General features: G+C 48.5%; 1 protein-coding gene across 2 annotated transcripts in view; it reads left to right on the top strand.

Moving 5' to 3' along the window:
* Positions 1 to 18,591, top strand: part of LOC144720857 (ATP-dependent 6-phosphofructokinase, muscle type-like) — a 37,530-nt gene extending 18,939 nt beyond the window's left edge. Inside the window, exons 13-22 of one of the 2 annotated variants that reach the window (XM_078597950.1) lie at positions 1,437 to 1,607; positions 3,350 to 3,420; positions 4,517 to 4,604; positions 5,688 to 5,840; positions 7,383 to 7,547; positions 9,190 to 9,251; positions 9,366 to 9,477; positions 11,629 to 11,728; positions 16,475 to 16,580; positions 16,990 to 18,591. In XM_078597950.1, the coding sequence (XP_078454076.1) occupies positions 1,437 to 1,607; positions 3,350 to 3,420; positions 4,517 to 4,604; positions 5,688 to 5,840; positions 7,383 to 7,547; positions 9,190 to 9,251; positions 9,366 to 9,477; positions 11,629 to 11,728; positions 16,475 to 16,580; positions 16,990 to 17,140 (1,179 nt within the window). In that variant the 3' untranslated portion in view covers positions 17,141 to 18,591. The remainder of the gene's footprint in view (positions 1 to 1,436; positions 1,608 to 3,349; positions 3,421 to 4,516; positions 4,605 to 5,687; positions 5,841 to 7,382; positions 7,548 to 9,189; positions 9,252 to 9,365; positions 9,478 to 11,628; positions 11,729 to 16,474; positions 16,581 to 16,989) is intronic. The other variant, XM_078597949.1, reaches the window with a different exon arrangement.
* Positions 18,592 to 19,477: the final 886 nt, after the last annotated feature.

Raw genomic sequence — 19,477 nt, 5'->3', positions numbered from 1 at the left:
AGGAGTTCAAAGTACAAGAAAGGTAAATAAATCACCCAAACACACACAAATAAAACTTAACCATCCTACCAGACAAAGCCCACTGAGGTATTAGCTTAGTTTTACTCATGTGTTGCATTGTTTCCCTGCCTCTGGAAACACGGACACATCCAACATACACGAGGAAAAGTTTTTCCAGGAAATTGTGCGTCTGGAAACATGTTGCCTCGCATGTTTTATAGAACACACCACCAACATTCATCAGGCAAGCCAGCAGCGTTTGTTTATGATGAGACTCAAAGAGTCAAAACTGATTCCAGTGATTTTCCTGATTCAACAAATGTTGCGGGACAAAGTTGGACTGGAGTGCCAATATGTTGACGTATTTGAATGCTGCGTTGTTTTCAGACGATGAACCACAGACCCTTGTCTGTTTATTGACTATGGGATACCGCTGGTAACGCGTAAGATTGATCGAATCGCCTCCCATGGGGGGGGGGGGGGTGGGATTAGCTGGAGAAACGATAAGCCAGTACCAGGAACGAATTCTATCGAAAGTCCAAGTGCACACACAATTTTACACTTGAACAATTTATGATTTTCAACGGTAATAATCGATTTCGGATTTTTACTTTCTTTGTTTTCCCATAGCCAACCGTTCAGTTGAAGCCCTTTGTAACACATCATTTTCGCCGGTGGTTTTCAAAGTGTAGACCCCGGGTTCCAGTGCCAGTAGATCCGCGACGTTCCTCCAGGTGGGGCCCGCTGGGCTGTGATGCAAATGCAGGTTGATACGGAAATAATGACATTAGTTTTTTTTTTTTATTCATGATATCTAATTAAAGAAAACTAAATTAGGTAAACTAACCTGGTGAAACTACCCCTAACCCTAATATCTAAATGCTCTCCCCCCTAAAAAAAAACCATACAGTTGTGTTTACAAAAAAATATATGTTCTGGTAATATGAATCACTTTGTGTGAGTGGTATTTAGAGAGAAGTCAATTAATTTTGCCACCAGGAGTAGGGGGGTTGTGTGGCCAGCGGCAATGTTTGCATCGGTCCGCGGGCTCAAACAGTTTGAGAAACACTGGCTGATGCTGGACAGCTCGATATCACTAAGAAGACACGAATGTTTATCCCATCCCGATGCAGAAACGCTCCATTTCTCATGATGTCCTTGCTCACAATTTAAATGTTTATTGTCTGTCTGTATATCTGTCTGTCTGCATGTCTGTCTCATTGTTTACTTGTATTATTGTCTGTCTATTGCTCCGTCTCTCTGTCTCGCTGCCTGTCTATTGTTCCGTCTTGTCGTCTTACCCGTTTTATCAATTTGACCGGCTGATGCACATGCCCGCCCGCCCGCCCTCGTGTCTGCCTGTCTCACCATCCTCTCCCCGCTGACCCTGAGTGTCTGCCTATCTTTCCTGCCCGATTGCCCGCGGCTCGTCTGTCCGTCCGTCTCTGTCCCATCCCAAGACGAACTTCGCGCTCGGCGTGCTGTGCGTTGGCGCCCCGGCGGCCGGCATGAACGCGGCGGTGCGCTCAGCCGTGAGGGTCGGCATCATGGAGGGGCACAAGGTCTACGTGGTGCACGACGGCTTCGAGGGGCTCGGCAAGGGCGAGGTCCGACCCGGCTCACCGACACCGTTTGCACAGCAGACGTGGCTCAAGCGGTCGCTCATTCCTCCCCCCCTCCCCACTCCTCACCGCTGCCTTCATAGCCTGGCCCCCCCCCCCCCCGTCCGTGCTGTTGACACCCTGCTCCTGTTCAAGTCCAGGTGCCAGACCTTCCTTTCATTCAGCACAGCCCGTTCCCATCAACCAGGGAAGTTTGCACAGCTGTCGTAGGTCGATAAACTCTCAACTATTCAGAGTTTATATAAGGCTATAAACTATTTTTATTTTGCCGGGTAAGGCCCACTGAGCTGTACAGCTCTTTTGCAAAAGCGACCTGGCCACATATGATAGCTCAACGAAGTGGCTTATCACGTGGAAATGTATAGCAGCCAAATACTCTAAACGCATGTTTCTAAATGGAGGGAAAAACCTGAGAACCCAGAGAAAAATCCACGCAACCACGGGCAGAGCACACAAACTCCAAATATACAGGCGTCAGGGTCGGGATCGAACCCACGACCTCCTGTATACCAGACGAGACAGTTAACATCTCTACACGTGGTACGATAGAACACTGGCAGTAACAACTCTCTCTCTCTCTCCTGTTTCTCGCCATTTACCGCTGTGAATCTCTCTGTGGCTGAAAATGTGTTTAGCGACAAGAATCCCACTCTGAACTAGGACTCCAGTTTGAGCGTGCACCTTCTAAACTCTGTAGCTGCTGACTTGCCCCCACTGGACCTCTGTTAAAAGAGAGCTGTGTAGGCCATCGGATTCCTGATTCTGAGTTGTCATTGGTCCCGAGCTCCCGTTCTCTTCCCGCACACCTCAACTCTGCAGGAACCCCAGCGCCACGTCTTCATGTATCGTTGAACTTCTTTCGCGCCATACGTAGCCCAACCGCGGCAATCGGGGCCGCCATCTGCGCAACACTTCCCCCCAGCTGTCGATGAGATGCCTCATCCACGCCCTCCTCGTCAAATCTCGACTCGTTCGTATTGCGTCTCCGTATCCAGGCAGTGGATTGACAAAAAAAAAACTGCTTAAAAAAAAGTTAATTTTTTTTAAACAACGGATTTATTAACAACTTCGTTTAAAATATTCTTGGTTCTTTCGGTAAAGTCACGTAGAAGGGAAATAATAAGATAATATAAATATAAAGCAATACAAATTCTCACGACGTATCGACTGCAACACAAGCAGTCGGTCGAAACGTCGTGAGAATTTTTATTGCTTTATATTTATATCATTTTATTATTTCCCTTCTACGTGACTTTACCGAAAGAACCAATAATATGAATCCCTGCAGTCACGAAAGCTTTAAATCAAAACTGCGTTTAACTCACGGTCGAGAAGTACGTCAATGATGTGACACCTGCTCCCACATCAACACTTGAATTAACTGATTACTTCTGTAACTCGTTCACACGGAGCAAGCGCGCCTGAGACACGTGGCGCCGGCTTCTTGGGCGAGGCGATTCGAGAGTTTATGGACCGCGGCGTTTTTTGACCTACACAAATAAATATTTTATTAATACGCCGTCCATACAAAATGTTCATTGCTTTAAAAGAGCCAATTGATTCGGGCATGCATTGTCACGGGATCTGAGCACGTGTGCAAAGTTTGGAATTGATTGGACAACAGGAAGTAGACTAACTTTTGATTACAAGATTTGACCACGACAAACGCAAGTCACACAGGTGCCTTGCCGATGGGCGGCGCCCCTTTCTCCTCACGCGTGCCCTAGATTGAGGAGTTCACCTGGGGAGACGTCGGTGGCTGGACGGGGAAAGGTGGCGCCAACCTTGGGACTAAGCGGTGAGCGGCCGTGTCGCTTGCGGAATCAACGTGGTGACCCCCCCCCGCCCCAGACGCCACCGAATGGCTTTCCTACTAACTCTGTACAAGTACGCAGTGAATAAGTAATATTGAAAAAAAGTTTTTTTAAACCACGCTTTAATGAAATGTACCGTACGAGTAATGGCCGAACTTCAAAAAGTGTCCCCGAAGCTTGCCATCACGTAAGGGGCCGTGGTGATTTACAGCCAACGTGAGTTGAGCGTGGACAATTAGACCCAAGCCGAAACATAACATATAAAAAACATGGTTTAAAAATATGTTTTGTTATTTTTAATGATAGAATATAGTATTGTCATCAGTGTGAAATAAGTATACCAAGTTTGCAGTCGATACCACATTGGGAAGTGGATTAAAATTGAGTTACAAGATTTGAGGATGCGACAACAACAACAGACAGAGTGAGTTAATAGAAAGCGTGTAATAATAAAACCCGTCCATTGCTCTCACAAATGGCCACACGAGATGCAAGAGGGATCGCGCGATGCCTGTGTGTGCCTCTCTGTACGTTGTGCCTGTTTTTTGTGCCTTCTCGCGTGGTCTCCGTGCCTCGAGTTCGCGTGGCTTGGCGCAGATGCCACGGTGAAATCGCCGCCAATTAGCGGACAAAGGCAGCTGTTTATACGCATGCGTGCACGTCTCTATAATACTTGCATTCATATTTTAAGTATTTCCAGGGCTTTTTTAAAATCATCACTGAATATTTTTTATGTGACTGGTGAACTGGAGTACGCACAATGATCTTCTTTCGCACCATACATAACCTACCACGTTTATCGGAGCTGTGACTAATAGTGAGAGCCATAGTGAGAAGTATACTGGATGAAGTGTTCCAGATGCATCCATATATTTTGGGTGGCTAACCTGGGACAGACCCAGCTGAATATTCACCCTGTGTGTACCCAGAGCACTGGCTAGGTTTGTATATACACACCAAACTGACTGCTTGTTTGCCCGGCCTTCTCTTATGAAGGGTACCTGAATATTCGTTTAAGAATCTATATATAAATATATATGTATTTTAAAAAAAATCAAGTATCTTACGTAATTTTTTCAGGACCCTACCAAACACATGTATGGCCGGAATCGTGGAGCAGATTAAAAAGCACAAGATATCAGCCCTCCTCATTATCGGTGGATTCGAGGTGAGCTGTCACGTCCCATCATGTTTGGCGTGCCATTTGCACTTTTTTTGCCGATGCTTTTAATAATAATTATCCAGACAATTACGTTTGGCCTTTCAGGAGTGTACTGCGTGTGGGGTGGAAACTGGAGTAGCCTACAAAAGTACAAGACTCAAAGGTCCACACAGATGGGTGTATGAACACCTCTTGCTGCACCGACATCTGGCAGACTCCCAGCTCGGTGGACTCAGGACTCTCACAAATCTTGATCTACCAACCGTTGCCACCGCTGCCAACCCTTGTACCCATTTTCAGCAATATTGACGTTTTGTTCGTTGTTGTTGCTGCTGTGCCCATGCAGCACCACGCATCTCCCGTGTAAGACAGCCGGGCAACTGGCTCAACGGGACCATCATTCGTGCAAAACAAATCAAAATTAACTTCGGGAGCCACTGGGTCACTGACATGCGCCACTGCACCCTGCTGACGCATCGTCTGGCTTGCGCCCTGGAAATCGTTGCTGAGCGACGTAAGCGGCCGCCCGTGTCGTTCCTGGCGTCCGGGTCGTACGCTCAGAACAGCAGTGGAAGACGCTGGGGTCACGTGTTATGGGTGCGTGTGTGTGTGTCGCACAGCACAAGTGTGTGCATGTTTCCCGCACTGGCAGAGTGGGGAGCACCGTCGGCGGTGCATGTGCCCATCATCTCAGTCAGTGAACCCATGACCTCCTGGGTCTGTCCATTGAACTTGCCAGCGAGCCTCTGACACGCGTGACCTCCTAAGCGCAGCTAGACTGGCGCACGCACTGCGGTGATGTCGCCGGAACTTATGGACGAATGGCGGCTCACGAGCCTCCAGCTGGGTCAGGGGCTGTCGACGCATTAGGCAAATTAGGCAGGGTCCACTTTGATGGGAGGTGTCGCCATGCCGGTCACTTGAGCCACTGCTGACCACTGCTCCGTGACGGAGAGTGGCGCTGGCGTTGGTTGAGTGGCCGGTCGAAGTGGGGCCTCATTTGAACTTCGAGGTCAATGTCCTTGAACACCACGTGGGCCAGTGTCGCCTGGCTCGGCGAGATATTAATCTCGCAGGCGTCCCCGCCAGGCCATGGAGGGCGCCATGCAGCTGGCGAGCGGGCGCGGGCAGCACGAGGAGCTGTGTATCCCCATGTGCGTCATCCCCGCCACCATCAGCAACAACGTGCCCGGCACGGACTTCTCCATCGGAGCCGACACCGCCCTCAACACCATCGTCGAGGTAAAAAGCACCCTCTCCTTCCGTGTGTTCATTCAATCTCCCGGTTACTGATGCCACAAAAGCTTAAGAGAGGCAACTGCCCATTAATTTCGTGGTAATTCTGGAATGATGTGGATGAGTATTTAGATCAGCCGCCGAAGTGTATTGTGGCACTAACCGTCGGCGAGTGAGGAGTGGTCCGTAAAGGTGCGAAGGGGCACGGTTCATCAGCAGCCCAGATAATCCACGCACGGGGAATCGAGAGGTAACTCTACGGGAAAACGTGTGGCCTGCTCATGTTCGGTAAAGCTACGCAGAATATGAGAGCAAAATCAGTGGCTCGTTGCAAGAATCACCTAAAATGGAATTTCGCTTGTATCATTAGGGGCCGTCCTTAAATGACGTCACGCGATTTTGAACGATTTTTGACCCCACCCCACCTCGTCACACGGCGTCACAAACAGTCAGACCCCCCCTCAAATATGACGTCACAAAGATCTGCCCCCCCCCCCAACCATATTTCCATTTTGAAAATAACACATGCTTCAAATCGCTTTAAACTATTTTCATTGAGTGCGTATTTAATGTGGCGCTGTACTTTGATGTTGTAGGAGTGTTGTTATAACAATTAGTGTTGTTATAACAATTCTATATTTATTTAAAGTTGCGCATTTTGATGTGACGTCACATTTCTCAAACCCCACCCCCCCCTCGTCGCACATCGTCACAAATGTCTGACCCCCCCCTAAGGTGCGTGACGTCATTTATGGACGGCCCCTTATTAGCTGCAGTATAATTTTAAGGGGGGGGGGCTTCACGTATTTTATACATCTGGTCACAGAAGCGCTGTAAAGGTGAGATCATGTTACTTACTATACACCCTAAATATAAATGAGCAGGGGGGGGGGACCTAATAATGGCAAATGGTAACGATGAGACCATCCAAGTGGACCTTGGAGATTGAGTGTCACATTGGAACGTGCGAGGGGTGTGGCACCTTACAGAAGGAAGTGCCAGCCACTCAGCCACTCACTCATGAACTCACGCACCTATCCACCCATGTAAGTATGTATGTTGAACTTCTTTCACACCGTATGTAGCCAACCGTGCTGATCGGAAATGCGGGGGAAGGACAACAAACTAAACACGAAAAGCTATTTTAAACAAATGAGTTTTCAAAGACAAAGATCTCCCATATAGTCAGCACCTACGAAGGCGAAAGCGGCACACGAGGGGGTGGGTGGCCAGCACCACGCCCGACTGCCTTTGTCTCCCGAGTATCAATGTTTACACGCAGCACCAGGTACTCATTTGAGGCCCAGGACTGGTTCAGATAATCGTCACGAGTGTTGGCCACGAGCGGGAATCGAACTCGGGCCGGCGGGTTCGTAGTGCAAGCGCGCCAACCGCTGACACAACCGCGACCCATCCACGAACCCACCCATCCACCCATCCACCCACCTACCCAACCCAACCCACTCGCACTTATTCTTTCACCCACCCACAGTGGTGCCGACAATGCATGATCTCTGTGAAATCTCCGCGCCTGCCCCGCGCTTCCAGACCTGCGACCGCATCAAGCAGTCGGCCAGCGGGACCAAGCACCGCGTGTTCGTCATCGAGACCATGGGCGGCCATTGCGGGTACCTGGCAACCATGAGCGGCCTGGCCGCTGGGGCCGACGCCGCGTACATCTTTGAGGAGACCCTGACGATCCACGACCTGCAGGTAACGAAAAGCCCAGAACCGTTCTCGTCGATAACGGCGCATTTCCCTTAAGGGGGGGGGGGGGGGGGGGGGGGGCAACGTTATCGACCAGCTGTCTTCAAAAGACACCTGGCCATCCTGGAAGAGCAGGCCAAATACCCGCCAGAGTTCCCTCTAGTTCGAGGAGGCCCTTCCACCAGCAGTAGTCTGAGCAAGCAAAACCAAAAGCTATGTTTTATTTCACCAGATAAGGCCCATCGAGCTATATAGCTCTTTTCCAAAGTGATCTGGCTCTCACAAATGAGAGCTCACCGAAGTGGCTTATCACGTGGAAATGCATCGCAGCCAAATATCCTAAACGCACGTTCATACTAAATGTGGCAATTCCAGATTTTCACCATTTTGCCTTTCCACCTATTGACGAGCAAGTTGGGTTTTTGTTAATTGTGCTTGTGCACCACCACGGACGCAGCATGGTACGTTTATTTATCGTAAAATCTCCTAGACCTGCAGGTGCAAGCTGCCACCCGATTTCAGAGAGGCCGTTACGTTCATCCATTTTCCAGAGTAGGGTTTAGCTCTCGGCGTGTTGTTCGGCACGACGTCCGACGTTTCACTCCACCTGCCTGGACAGCTTCTTCAGGAACTGAATGTTGGAGAGAAAAAGCTGCACATCTGCAACAGCCTTACGCAGCAGAGCAGAAACTGGTACCACATGAGGTCGCAAAACTTTTAAGTGATACCAATTTTTTTTTATGACCAATAAAAGTGGTTATAATTGAGTGAATTATGCGATAACCGACTCGTTTCAGAAGGCTAACACGTAATTAAATTTTTAAATCCTCCTTGAAATTACCCCTTATGTACAGGCCTGGCAATTTGTGCAGCTTTTTTTGAGATGCGGTCGCAGAATGATAATTCCCCATTTTATTATACTGCAATGTAATTCACTTAAATTTGTCGTATTAATCAATTGGTACGACGAACCTTATGTGGTACCAACTGATGGCATACTTGAATCTGTGCTCGGTGATGTAAAACATCTGTCGTGGCATCGATGACAGTGGTACAGGGCAAACAACACTCAGGGTGTATTACAGAAACCACTTGACATTGGTTCTTGATCTCACAGAAAAAAACGGATCGAATTGCGTGTGCACCGATCAATAGTTATTTTTCTTTTCGCGTACCGCATGTTGTAGTTGATAAAAACAAAAAATCAACACATTCCTCGATAACGCCGTGGAACTTTAAAGGAAAAATGTATAATGGGCGATGTTTTGGGCAATGTTGGAGTCCATTTGATTGTATGTAACTCTCCGCAAATGACGACAGCGATAGAAACATTTTATTACTAGGTGACTTTTGTGGCAACGGCTCTTCTTCATAACCGATAAATCCACTGTGGAGATATCGCAATGGAGGCTTTATACGACCCTGGAGAAATTCGATGCTTAATAAATCTGGCGTTCACTGCAACGGCACAATTGCAGCGGTACAATAAAAAATATTTTCAAATCCAATCTGTAAATTTAATTAGATGCTTGTTATTGTAGCCATGAACTTGTAACAGAACATCACTTTAACGTGACACTAATTGGTGCATTGCTAGTAATCAACGCCACGATCATGACGTGGCCCTCTCTGCTATCTTTGCGTTCAGGCCAACGTGCAACATCTGACGGATAAAATGAAGGGCTCGGTCCGTCGCGGTCTCATCATCCGGTGAGTGGCGCTCTCGAGAGCACAACGCCGTTACAATCGCGCGTCGCGGATTTGGCTGGGGCGTTTTGCCGTCGCCTTGGCGCCGTTTGACTCCCCGCGCTCTCGTCACGACAGCAACGAGAAGTGCAACGCCAACTACACCACGGACTTCATCTACAACCTCTACTCGGAGGAGGGCAAGGGCGTCTTCGACTGCCGCAAGAACGTGCTGGGCCATATGCAGCAGGTGCGCGGGGGACTTCTCCTCCTGTGGCGAGACGTGAACTGCCTTGTCTGGTGTACAGGAGGTCGTGGGTTCGATCCCGACCCTGACGCCTGCTGCTGTATATTTGGAGTTTGCGTGTCTCTCTCTCTCTCTCTTTCCCTGCCGTCGCGTGGATTTTTCTCCGGTCCTGCGGTTTTTTCCTCCACATTTAGAAGCATGTGTTTAGAGTGTTTGGCTGATATAAATGTTCCCACGATGAGCCACTTCGTTGAGCTACCATTGGTGGCCAGGTCGCTTCTGAAAAAGAGCTACACAGCTCAGTGGGCCTTACCTGGTGAAATAAAATAGAATGGAGTTTTTAGTTTACAATTTAGACTTTTTAGCGCTTGAAAAAAGCAAGAGGCTACAATTGTATTTTTAATGTTGTAAGCCATTTCACGGCATCCGGGGTGGTGGCTGAGTGGAGTAATCCACTCTAGTTACACCAGAGTATGTGATTATATTGGAAAAGCTGAGTGGAGTCGTCTGCTCGTTACACCAAAGTACGCGTGGTTGTATTGCGGTAGCTGAGTGGAGTAGTTCAACCAGAGAGCACGTGGTTATCTTGGGCAGCCATCAGTGATGTGCGCCTGATGGTTTGCACCTCACCACATTCGCAAGTTTGGTAGGGTCCCTGATCGTTACGGTTATGGAGAAAATATCGACACCTTGCACGTGTAGTTCGGACACAGTTGAGAGCGGTCCACTGTCCACTTACCTATTTATCAGTGGCATAGCTATCAAGCGTGCAGGCGGTGCAACTGAACAAGGAGCCCTCGGGGCCAGAATGGTCCAAGCGCCGGAATGCGAAGGAGAGGACATTTGAAAGAAGGTCCCATTTTCACTCGTCGTACAGAGGGCTCATGCCAAGCGCGCAAGGTCATACTGCTCTTTATCATTAAGTTATCTACGAACTGAACCTAATTGCATTTTGCTACCCTTGACATAACAATAGCAGCAATGTAATTGATTTATTCAGGAAAGCCTCGTTTGAATGATTACTTCTCAATTACCGCGGTATGCAAATTGAAAACTACACTTCATGCTCAGAATACGCACGTAAAATAGATTTATCGAGTCATGTTAACAGTGTATCGCCATTGCTTCGTGGAAACTGTGTGGCCACTACATATTCTGCTTGCACTGGGCCGTGGATAAACAATTATGAAACAATCTTTTCGTAATAACAGCGCAGGCCGGAAAGCCATACGTTTCAGACAACACACAAAGTGTGCGTGAAAAGCACGCGGCCGTTTGTGCACATGGGGAGAAACAAAATACCCATCAGCATTTCCTGAAGTCTATTCCATCCTGAAGTGCTGATGATGATGATGATTATTTTTTTTTTGCCTACGCACATATGGCCGTGTGCTTTTTATTCATTTCCCTATCTTGCTTGAAAAAATTATGGATTGATAGAATCATGACCCTGACACCATGACAATTCACTACATCGTGACGGAAGTCAGTCAGTGCATCGCCATTGCTCAGTAAAAGTACCGCTTCATCCGTAACATGATTTATTCGCTGGAGTAAACACAATCAGAATACTGGGGGGAATAATATGAGCTACTAGCTTTACTACCCGGCTTCGCCCGAGACTTGGAGTTTTGTCTTGGATTAATACACGGCCTACGCGGAGGGTTGGGGGGGGGGGTATGCGTGACGTCAGCAGGCACACTGCATGACGCTGCCGCATGCGAGTGACATCACAGATGTGACGTCACCGCTCACTTGCCGTGCAAAATATATCCATTTTTGCGCCCCCCCCCCCCCAATACAAAATGTATACAGTCTGGAAGCTACCCACATGTCAAATTTCAAGTTTGTTGCATGTCGGGAAGTATGCTAAACATTTCGAACAGACACACACATTCACACATTTTCCTTTTATATATATACATATATACAGCTCTTTTTCACAGATGCCCAGTAGGGGCGAGTCAGAAATGTACAACAACAAATCAATACGAAAACACGATCGGAGTGTAAAGTGTAGGAAAGGAAAACACATCACAAAAAATATGTTTATTTTACCAGGTCAAGCCCACTGAGCTATTGGGGGTTTTTATTGTCAGAAGCGACCTGGGCGATCGTTAACCTTCTGCTGCACCGCTGTTTGCGTGCCCACAGGGTGGCCGCCCAACCCCCTTCGACAGGAACTTTGCTACCAAGTTGTCTGCCAAGGCGGTGATGTGGATCTCCAAGAAGCTGGATGAAACCTTCAGACAAGGTGAATGACAGCAACTGTCCCCCCACCCACCCACCCACGTGACCCACCACCGCTCTCCTCTTTCACCTTAGGCACAGCAGCAGCCTGCTATCGTGCCTGATGGTATTGAACAGATCGTGCCGTCTCGGAGTGAGAGTTTTTGTGCCCACAGATCTCCATCTTTGTCCTCCGCCGTCCTCAAACATTCTCTTCTGTCTTGACACCTCTCCGCTCCTTGATGTTTATCAATCAAGTTTGTGTTTCTTCGTCACCCTCGTGTCCCTTATTCTACACGCCGTCTCGTGCATGTGCAGAGATGTTGACAACCATTTGGTTGGGTTTTGTTTGAGCAGTCAAAGAGGAAAAGCATGCCACAGGCCAGAGTGGAAATTAAGAACACGGTGGGGGTATTGTGAGGCCCTGATCCAGCGGCATCGAGTACATTAACCATGCAAGGCGAAACTAATATTGCAACTCTAGACCGAATGTGACGGTGCACATCGATGAGACGAACTGCAGGTGGCAGTGAATTCCCTGGCGTGTCTCTGAAGGCACGACACAGGGACAGAAGACACCAGAGGGCGGGCTCGCTCGATAATATAACCAATGACTTACATTATCCCTCAAGCCGAGTAGAGCCGTCAAGTCTCACGCATTCGCACACACGCAAAATCATCGCTCACATCAATACATTGCTGGATGATGCAGGCCTCCCCATTCACTGCTATTGACGAATGTGATACGATTTTGGTTAATTGTTTGCAACTGCCAACGCGCAGTGCCACCAAATCATTTGCAGTTCGCGTGAGCTCTTCAGCCGCTAGAGACCGCTACGGTCATCGCAATGCCAACATTTTAAATTGACATTTGAATGGAATTGTTACGTAAGTAGATGGACGCTTCGCCAATAGCGACCTCTAGTGGCGATGACCGCGAACTGATCGGGTTCGACTCGCACAGGGTGCGATCAACTTTCTAGTACGGAGGGTGAAATAGAATGTTCACTTGCCCACACTGACCAGTGTGGTGAAGTATGGTCAAACAATCCCCATGACCGACACAGCATGATGTCTTCATCCAATATTTTTCTATTGACATTTAACTGAAAATAATATCACGTGAACACGTGGAGAGGCGGTATTGCCTGAATGTGTGACATGCACTTTGAAATAATTATGTTAATAATTATTACGAGTGTTACCTTGGGAAGCTTCGCGGAGTCCAGTGACTATTTTTCAGGAGGTTCCTGCTGCCAGAGCGCCACGGTGGCTAGGAGATGTTAACGACCTCGCCTGGTATACAGGAGGTCGTGGGTTCGATCTCGACCCTGACGATGCCTGCTGTATATTTGGAGGTTGCGTGTTCTCCCCGTGGTCGCGTGGATTTTTATCCGGGTTCTCGGGGGTTTCCCTCCACATTTAGAAACATGCGTTTAGAGTATTTGGTTGTGAAACAAATTCCACGTGATAAGCCACTTTATTGAGATATCAATTGTGGCCAGGTCGCTTCTGAAAAATAGCGATATAGTTCAGTGGGAATTGCCATGTACATTTTTTTTTAATTGTTCATAGCTTAATAGTTTACATTGGGATATGTGGCCAACTCCAGAAATTAGTGTTTGGCTTCTTGTGGGAAAAAAAACAGAACCTGGGGAAACCCCACACGCATAGGAGGGGGTGACACTCAAAGATCCGTACAGATAGATTCAAGAATCCATTGCTGGTGTTCTCGCAGCCAGCCTCAACCCTACGACACCTCGGGTCTGAGTCCAGAACAACGCGTGCAAATGCTAGAAACGGCATGATTTGAGACTCGTCGTAACTCACATCCGATAAAGACATTAAGACACACCTCATCTTGTTTAAACGGAACTTAGGGATGGTCATTTGTTAGTCAAAAAACATCAACCGAATACTACTAATATAACATCATTGATGACAACATTAACATCACTAAGATTTCTAAAAGTAATACCATTAATAACAAATATAATTAGCATTCAAAATGTATCTACTTGCCCTAGACTGGCTAAAACGCAGAGTGGGGGGGGGGGGTGATGTCACGGCTGCTTTGTGACGTCATGACGGCAATATTGCTTTTGTGACGTCATAGGGTGGGGGGAGGTGTTCCTGGCAGCTGATTGGCCGGTGCAGTGGGGAGTGATGACGTAATCCGTCGCAACCATGCCATGCCCACAGCATTGCAATCACACGACGACGCCTGAATTTCGTTTGAATGTGTTTACGTTTTCTCTTGCGACATTTACGATATTACTATCTCGTCTTATATAGATTCATGCAGCGCTTTACAATACATTAATTCTAAAGTTGTACATTCGATGCTAGTAGTGAACATAAAGAGTTAAAAAGTGGTGGTGTAGTTATAGTGACAGTAATGATAGGAGTAGTGACAGTGGTTGGGGAAGGCCTGATCATAGCTGGGGGCCAGGTCAGGGAGTAGCAGCCGTAGGATTTGGCAAGAGGATAAGAGATGGGGGTTGTTACTGGTTGGAACCTCCTGGTTACATCAGCCCACAGGGGATTATTGTGTCCGTCCGTCCGTCGTGCAGGGAGGGGCTGGGTGGGGAGGGGAGGGAGGGGCTGGGTGGGTGGGGAGGGGAGGGTGGGGAGGGGCTGGGTGGGGAGGGTGGGGAGGGGCTGGGTGGTGAGGGTGGGGAGGGGCTGGGTGGGAGGGGTGGGGCTGGGTGGGGAGGGGCTGGTCACCCCGTGGTGCCCTTATAAAACTCAACGTTTAACCTACTCACGCCGGCTTGTGCCCGCCCTCACAGTCAGGCATATTTGCGGAATACACCACGCCGCCGTTGACCCTGGCCATTGACCGAGCAACCCAACGTTCCTACCAGCTCCCTCCGCAGGAATGTGTTTAGGGAGGGACGGAAGCAGGTTATGGTGAAGATGAATGTTTGATGTGCTGCAGTGGGAGGTTGTTCCCGTGGAAGCGGAGCGGGAAGGGAGCATGAACGAGAGAGCGAGGCTGGGCACAGTGCGAGGGAGGCACAGAGAGGGACGCTAGAGACTGGGAGCGTAGAGGACGGGATGGGGGACAGACTAAGTAAAAGATGAGAGAAGCAAGATATGGTGGGTCAAGGCAATGGGAGGTGGGGGGGGGGAGGACATTTGTAGACGAGAGTGATGAGTTTCAAAAAAAGACAGCGATAGTAGACAGGGAGTCAGTGGAGTTGGGAAAGTCGAGCGGAATTGTGGGGGAAGGTTTTAAACAGGCCGAGGCATTTTGTGTCTGTTGGAGAGGAGTGAAGACGGATACAGAAAGGTCAGATTTTGCGTGTTCAGGCCCCTTGCTACTAATCCCAAGCCATCCCTCAATAAAACACTCACCTGCCTCAAGCCTGCCGTTGTAAATTCAAAACTTATTATGAGGGTGCATGCATTTATCCAGGGGGATAAATAATGATCTACCCTGAAGGTGCAATTCCAGGGGATGAAGCAGACGTTATTCATCAAATCACACCCTGCATTCATGCATCCCATACCCTGAGTGCAGTACATGTACAGGCCTTTGTCAATCCACTGCTGGATGAGGGCCTCCGTGCCATGCAGTTCGTGGAGGCAATTTGTCTGCAATTCCGCACGCTGTGTAGTATGGGGAGTTGAATGTGGGGAGCGTACACCGTGGGGACATAGAAGTACAGTCCACCAATGGATTTTGCTATTCCGCCCTCGGCTGCCAAGAGCATTGCCCTACAGCAGTCTATACCATCTGTGTTGTGCATGGTGGTCACCCACAGAAGCACAATCCAGGCTCACGCCTGCTTGGCTTCTGATGTCAAGTGATTTGGTTATAGGCTTTGTGCAGAAGAGAGAAAAGATATTGTATTTCTGTGGGTTCCTCATTTCCCTTTAAATGGATGGTGTGATGGATGGATGGATATATATAACCGCATGAGATCTTACACCGAACCCCTATCTCCACATTCCTCAGCGAAGCCTCACTTGCAGGCTCAAGGAAGGTCAAAATACCAGCCAAATCAAAACACTCCACACAATCAAAACATTTACAGAGAACTGGTAATGCCAGTCATCATTCACCTCAATTATTTAAATTCTCAAGTCATTAATAATAACTGCAGAGATGGAAGCCTCCCCGTGCTGTGTCGGGCATCGTGGGTTTGTCCAACCATACTTCACCACGCTGGTCAGTGCTGGTTGGTGAACAGAGGAGCCTCGGCCGAGAATTAAACTTCGCTTGCCGGATTTATAGTGGAGAGCACTAAAGACTGCACCACCTGCAAATGTAGTAAGTCATTCAGCATCACGATACACTTAGCGGTGTTGGGCAGTGGTTGGTTGTAACAGTGCATTATTAGCCTGGCAACCTGGGTTCGATTCGCAGCAAACAGCAAATATCATTTGCGAGTAATATCTGAAGCTCAAACTAAAAAAATATGAGACCCCCTTATTTTTCACTATCACGTTCCAATTATGCAACAGCACTCCAACCGCACATTTCTTTCCTTTTTATAGTCAGCATTATAATCCCCCGCAGTCCGCCTTCAACGCCAATTCTAGGAGTACGTACGATTCCAGCTGTGCCCGTCCAGAAATGATCTTCGTTCGTTTAGCGGAAAACAATTGCAAATCATTTTGAAGTGGCCAAAGCTTGGCATTCCAGCATCAGGGGCCCTCCGCCTTAGCGAATGGAGCCACGCCTCAGCTCTCAACGGTTCATCCCCCGCAGCAGCTGCGGTTTGTGACACGACCGATCGCTGCCCGTGCTGTTTCCCGACAGGCCGCGTCTTCGCCAACTCGGATGACTCGGTGTGCCTGTTGGGCATGCGCCGCCGCGCGCTCATGTTCCAGCCCATCAACTCGCTCAAGGATCAGGCCGACTTCGTGTGAGCCTCCCCGCCTCGGCCGCACCACGCACCGACGCCGCACCGACGGCGCAGCAACGCCTCGCGCAGACCTCGTCACGTTTACGTCCACCGCTCGTCGCGCACCGCAGATAGCGGCTTGCCACACAGACGGACAGGATGGACGGACGGGCAGATGAATGGATGGATGGATGGACAGACGAACAGACGGAAAAAAATATATGGGTAGACGCATGGATGGATGTATGGATGTATGGATGTATGGATGTATGGATGGACAGGTGGACAAACACACGGAAAGATATCGACATCAAAGTACAAACGGAATGCGTGATTATTCAGATGGGCAGCCAGGCAGATGGATGGATAGACTGATAGATATACGGACAGCCGTACAGGAGCTGGTTTGTGAATGTGTGTGTCCCAACAGACGCCGCATTCCCAAGGAGCAGTGGTGGCTGAAACTGCGCCCCATGCTCAAGATCCTGGCCAAGTACAAGATCAGTTACGACATCACCGATCTGGAGGGACACCTGGAGCATGTGCAGAACCGCCGGGACTCCGAGTCCACCAAGGTCTAGTGAAGCCGGCCTGGCCACGCTGGCACCCACGCCCACATTTAGACTGACACTCACGCTCACGCCGCACCCACGTGTCATTCGAACGGCACTCACAACACGCCAATCAAGGGATTAATTTCAGCCGGGTCTGTCTGTGGGTTGGGAAACTCTTGCACAACACATTCAGTTTACTTCTCGCTTTGGATGTGGCTTCTAGTGACATTTGGAATGGAACTCAGCCACCTTAGTTCAATTCCGGGCCACGGTCAACATCAGTGGGGGAAATCTGAACCGGTCCTGGGGCCTCACCAAGTGAGAAACGAAGCCCTGCACTCACACTGCCACTCCTCCGGCGCATCATTCACACCGTACTCGACTCGAACCACACTCACAACACACTTATCCATTACTCCACTCGCATTTCATTGTGTTTTCTTCCTCTCTGAGTGTTTTGTATGGCTGCACAGCAAAGCAATGAGATGCATTGGCAACGCATGGCATGTCGAAAACCGCACGACTTCGGAAAACCAAAACACCGTCGCGATGACAGAATAGCAAGGTGCAGGCACGCTTCAGCAAATACGGCCCCTCTTAAAAAGGGAGAGCAAATGCTGCTTATGCCTGCGTGGCAGTCAGGTACCATCCTTACTTTTGAGCGTCTGACTGCATGGCCATCCACAAAATAAACAAACGCAGTAACGTTGGGTGGCTATCCGCAGCTTCCTACAGAGTTTTGAAACCTCTCTTAGATTCTGCGATGCCAAATTCTTGAAGCCGCTTCATTGTAAATTCGTGAAACAATCGTTAAGGAAGTTGAGACTCCTCTCTGCCACTGTTTTGAAGTTTTACTGCATCCAAAATGTTTTATTTAACAGGGTCTCTTCCAGCACATGGCCCTCGGCTCCGGCTTGGTCAGAGGAGTGATGGCACTTGTTATGCCATCGTACCCCTTTCGAAATAAGCAGACATTTACCATAATGTCTTACGTCTATCTGCACGTGCTAAACAACGGACACCTTATCTATTGTAATTAGAAAACATTGAAGTGATACTTTTACTGCGCTGTGCGATTCCCTTTACATTTGTGTGATGTGTTTCCCGGCTGCGCCGCACGTTGCGTGGCGCGATGTCTGACTTCGCGAGCTGGACAGCACCGCTGAGAAAACCTACACCACGCATAGTTGTTCAATTAAATGTATCATGAAAATACATGTTCAAAAATAACAACATGAAAACATGCTCGCGTAAAAAACAACACGTGAAGCCTTGTGCAACTTGCCTTTATCGGCAGCGAGACGTCGTGGCGCTGAATGCATTCAAGGGGCTCTGTAACGGCGCACGGCACGGAAAACAGCTGAACATCAAGCTTCTTTGTTTGTAACTTGCGTGGCGCTAATTTATCAAAAAATGTACATTGATAGATTGGGAATGTGCGAGGAAATGCACTGAAAATAAAAACGCAACTAAGGTTACGAAGCGCATGTTTTTGTTTTGTTTCTGCGTGTTTGTTAGCAGTGAACTCAACATGCTGTGTTGTGCTTGTACGCGTCACAGATCTCGCACTCAAAAATAGGGGCAGCGTGTGTTACTTGGGTTCTAAAAAAATAATAACACGACGATAGCTCTCTGTCAATTCACTGCTGGATGAAGGCGTCCCCATGCCGTGTGAGTGACCGGGGATCTTTGACCATACTTCACCACGCTGGTCAATGTGGGTTGGTGAAGCGGTGACCCAGTACTTGATCAGATATCGCTCGACAAAGTGACGTCATCCATGGCCCGAGAATCGGATTCAGGGTTCAGGGTTCAAAGCACGGTGGGATTTTCCCCTGGGTATACACATATTCTGAAGAGTAAATATCAATTCAAACAGACGTTTTTTAGTTTCTCGTACGATTCCGATTAAGTTACTGTACTCAAGTTGTTCAACCTCTCACTCTGCCAACCGACCACATAGTGACAGTGATTAATCATCATAATAATGATGGTGAAAAAGCAACGTAGCAATTTGCCTCGAGGAGAAAGTGTTAAATCAGTCAAGTTACAGACATCGCATTGGCAATTAAAAGATCAAGTAGAATTGGGCAGGACACGTTGCCAGAAGTGATGATAGCCGGTCGTCATGACCTAACGACAGGGTCATGGGCAAAGGAGGGAATTGAGCTCCACTCCAGAGATGGAGTGATGAGATCGGCTCGTGTGCCGGAGCTAGACAGATCGTTATGTCGCAAGGCCGTGATTAATCGGAGGCTTTCATTTTGCATCGGATAGATCATCACGTCTGCTGATGATGTAGATGACAACCACATATAATAAATACATCATACTTGCGGTACTGGGTGTACATGGATTAAACGG

This window comes from Lampetra planeri, chromosome 10 (assembly GCF_965212315.1).
Source record: "Lampetra planeri chromosome 10, kcLamPlan1.2.h2, whole genome shotgun sequence".
NCBI lineage: Eukaryota > Metazoa > Chordata > Hyperoartia > Petromyzontiformes > Petromyzontidae > Lampetra > Lampetra planeri.
Note: the sequence above shows the minus strand (reverse complement) of the source record. Positions and strands in the feature narration are given on the sequence as shown.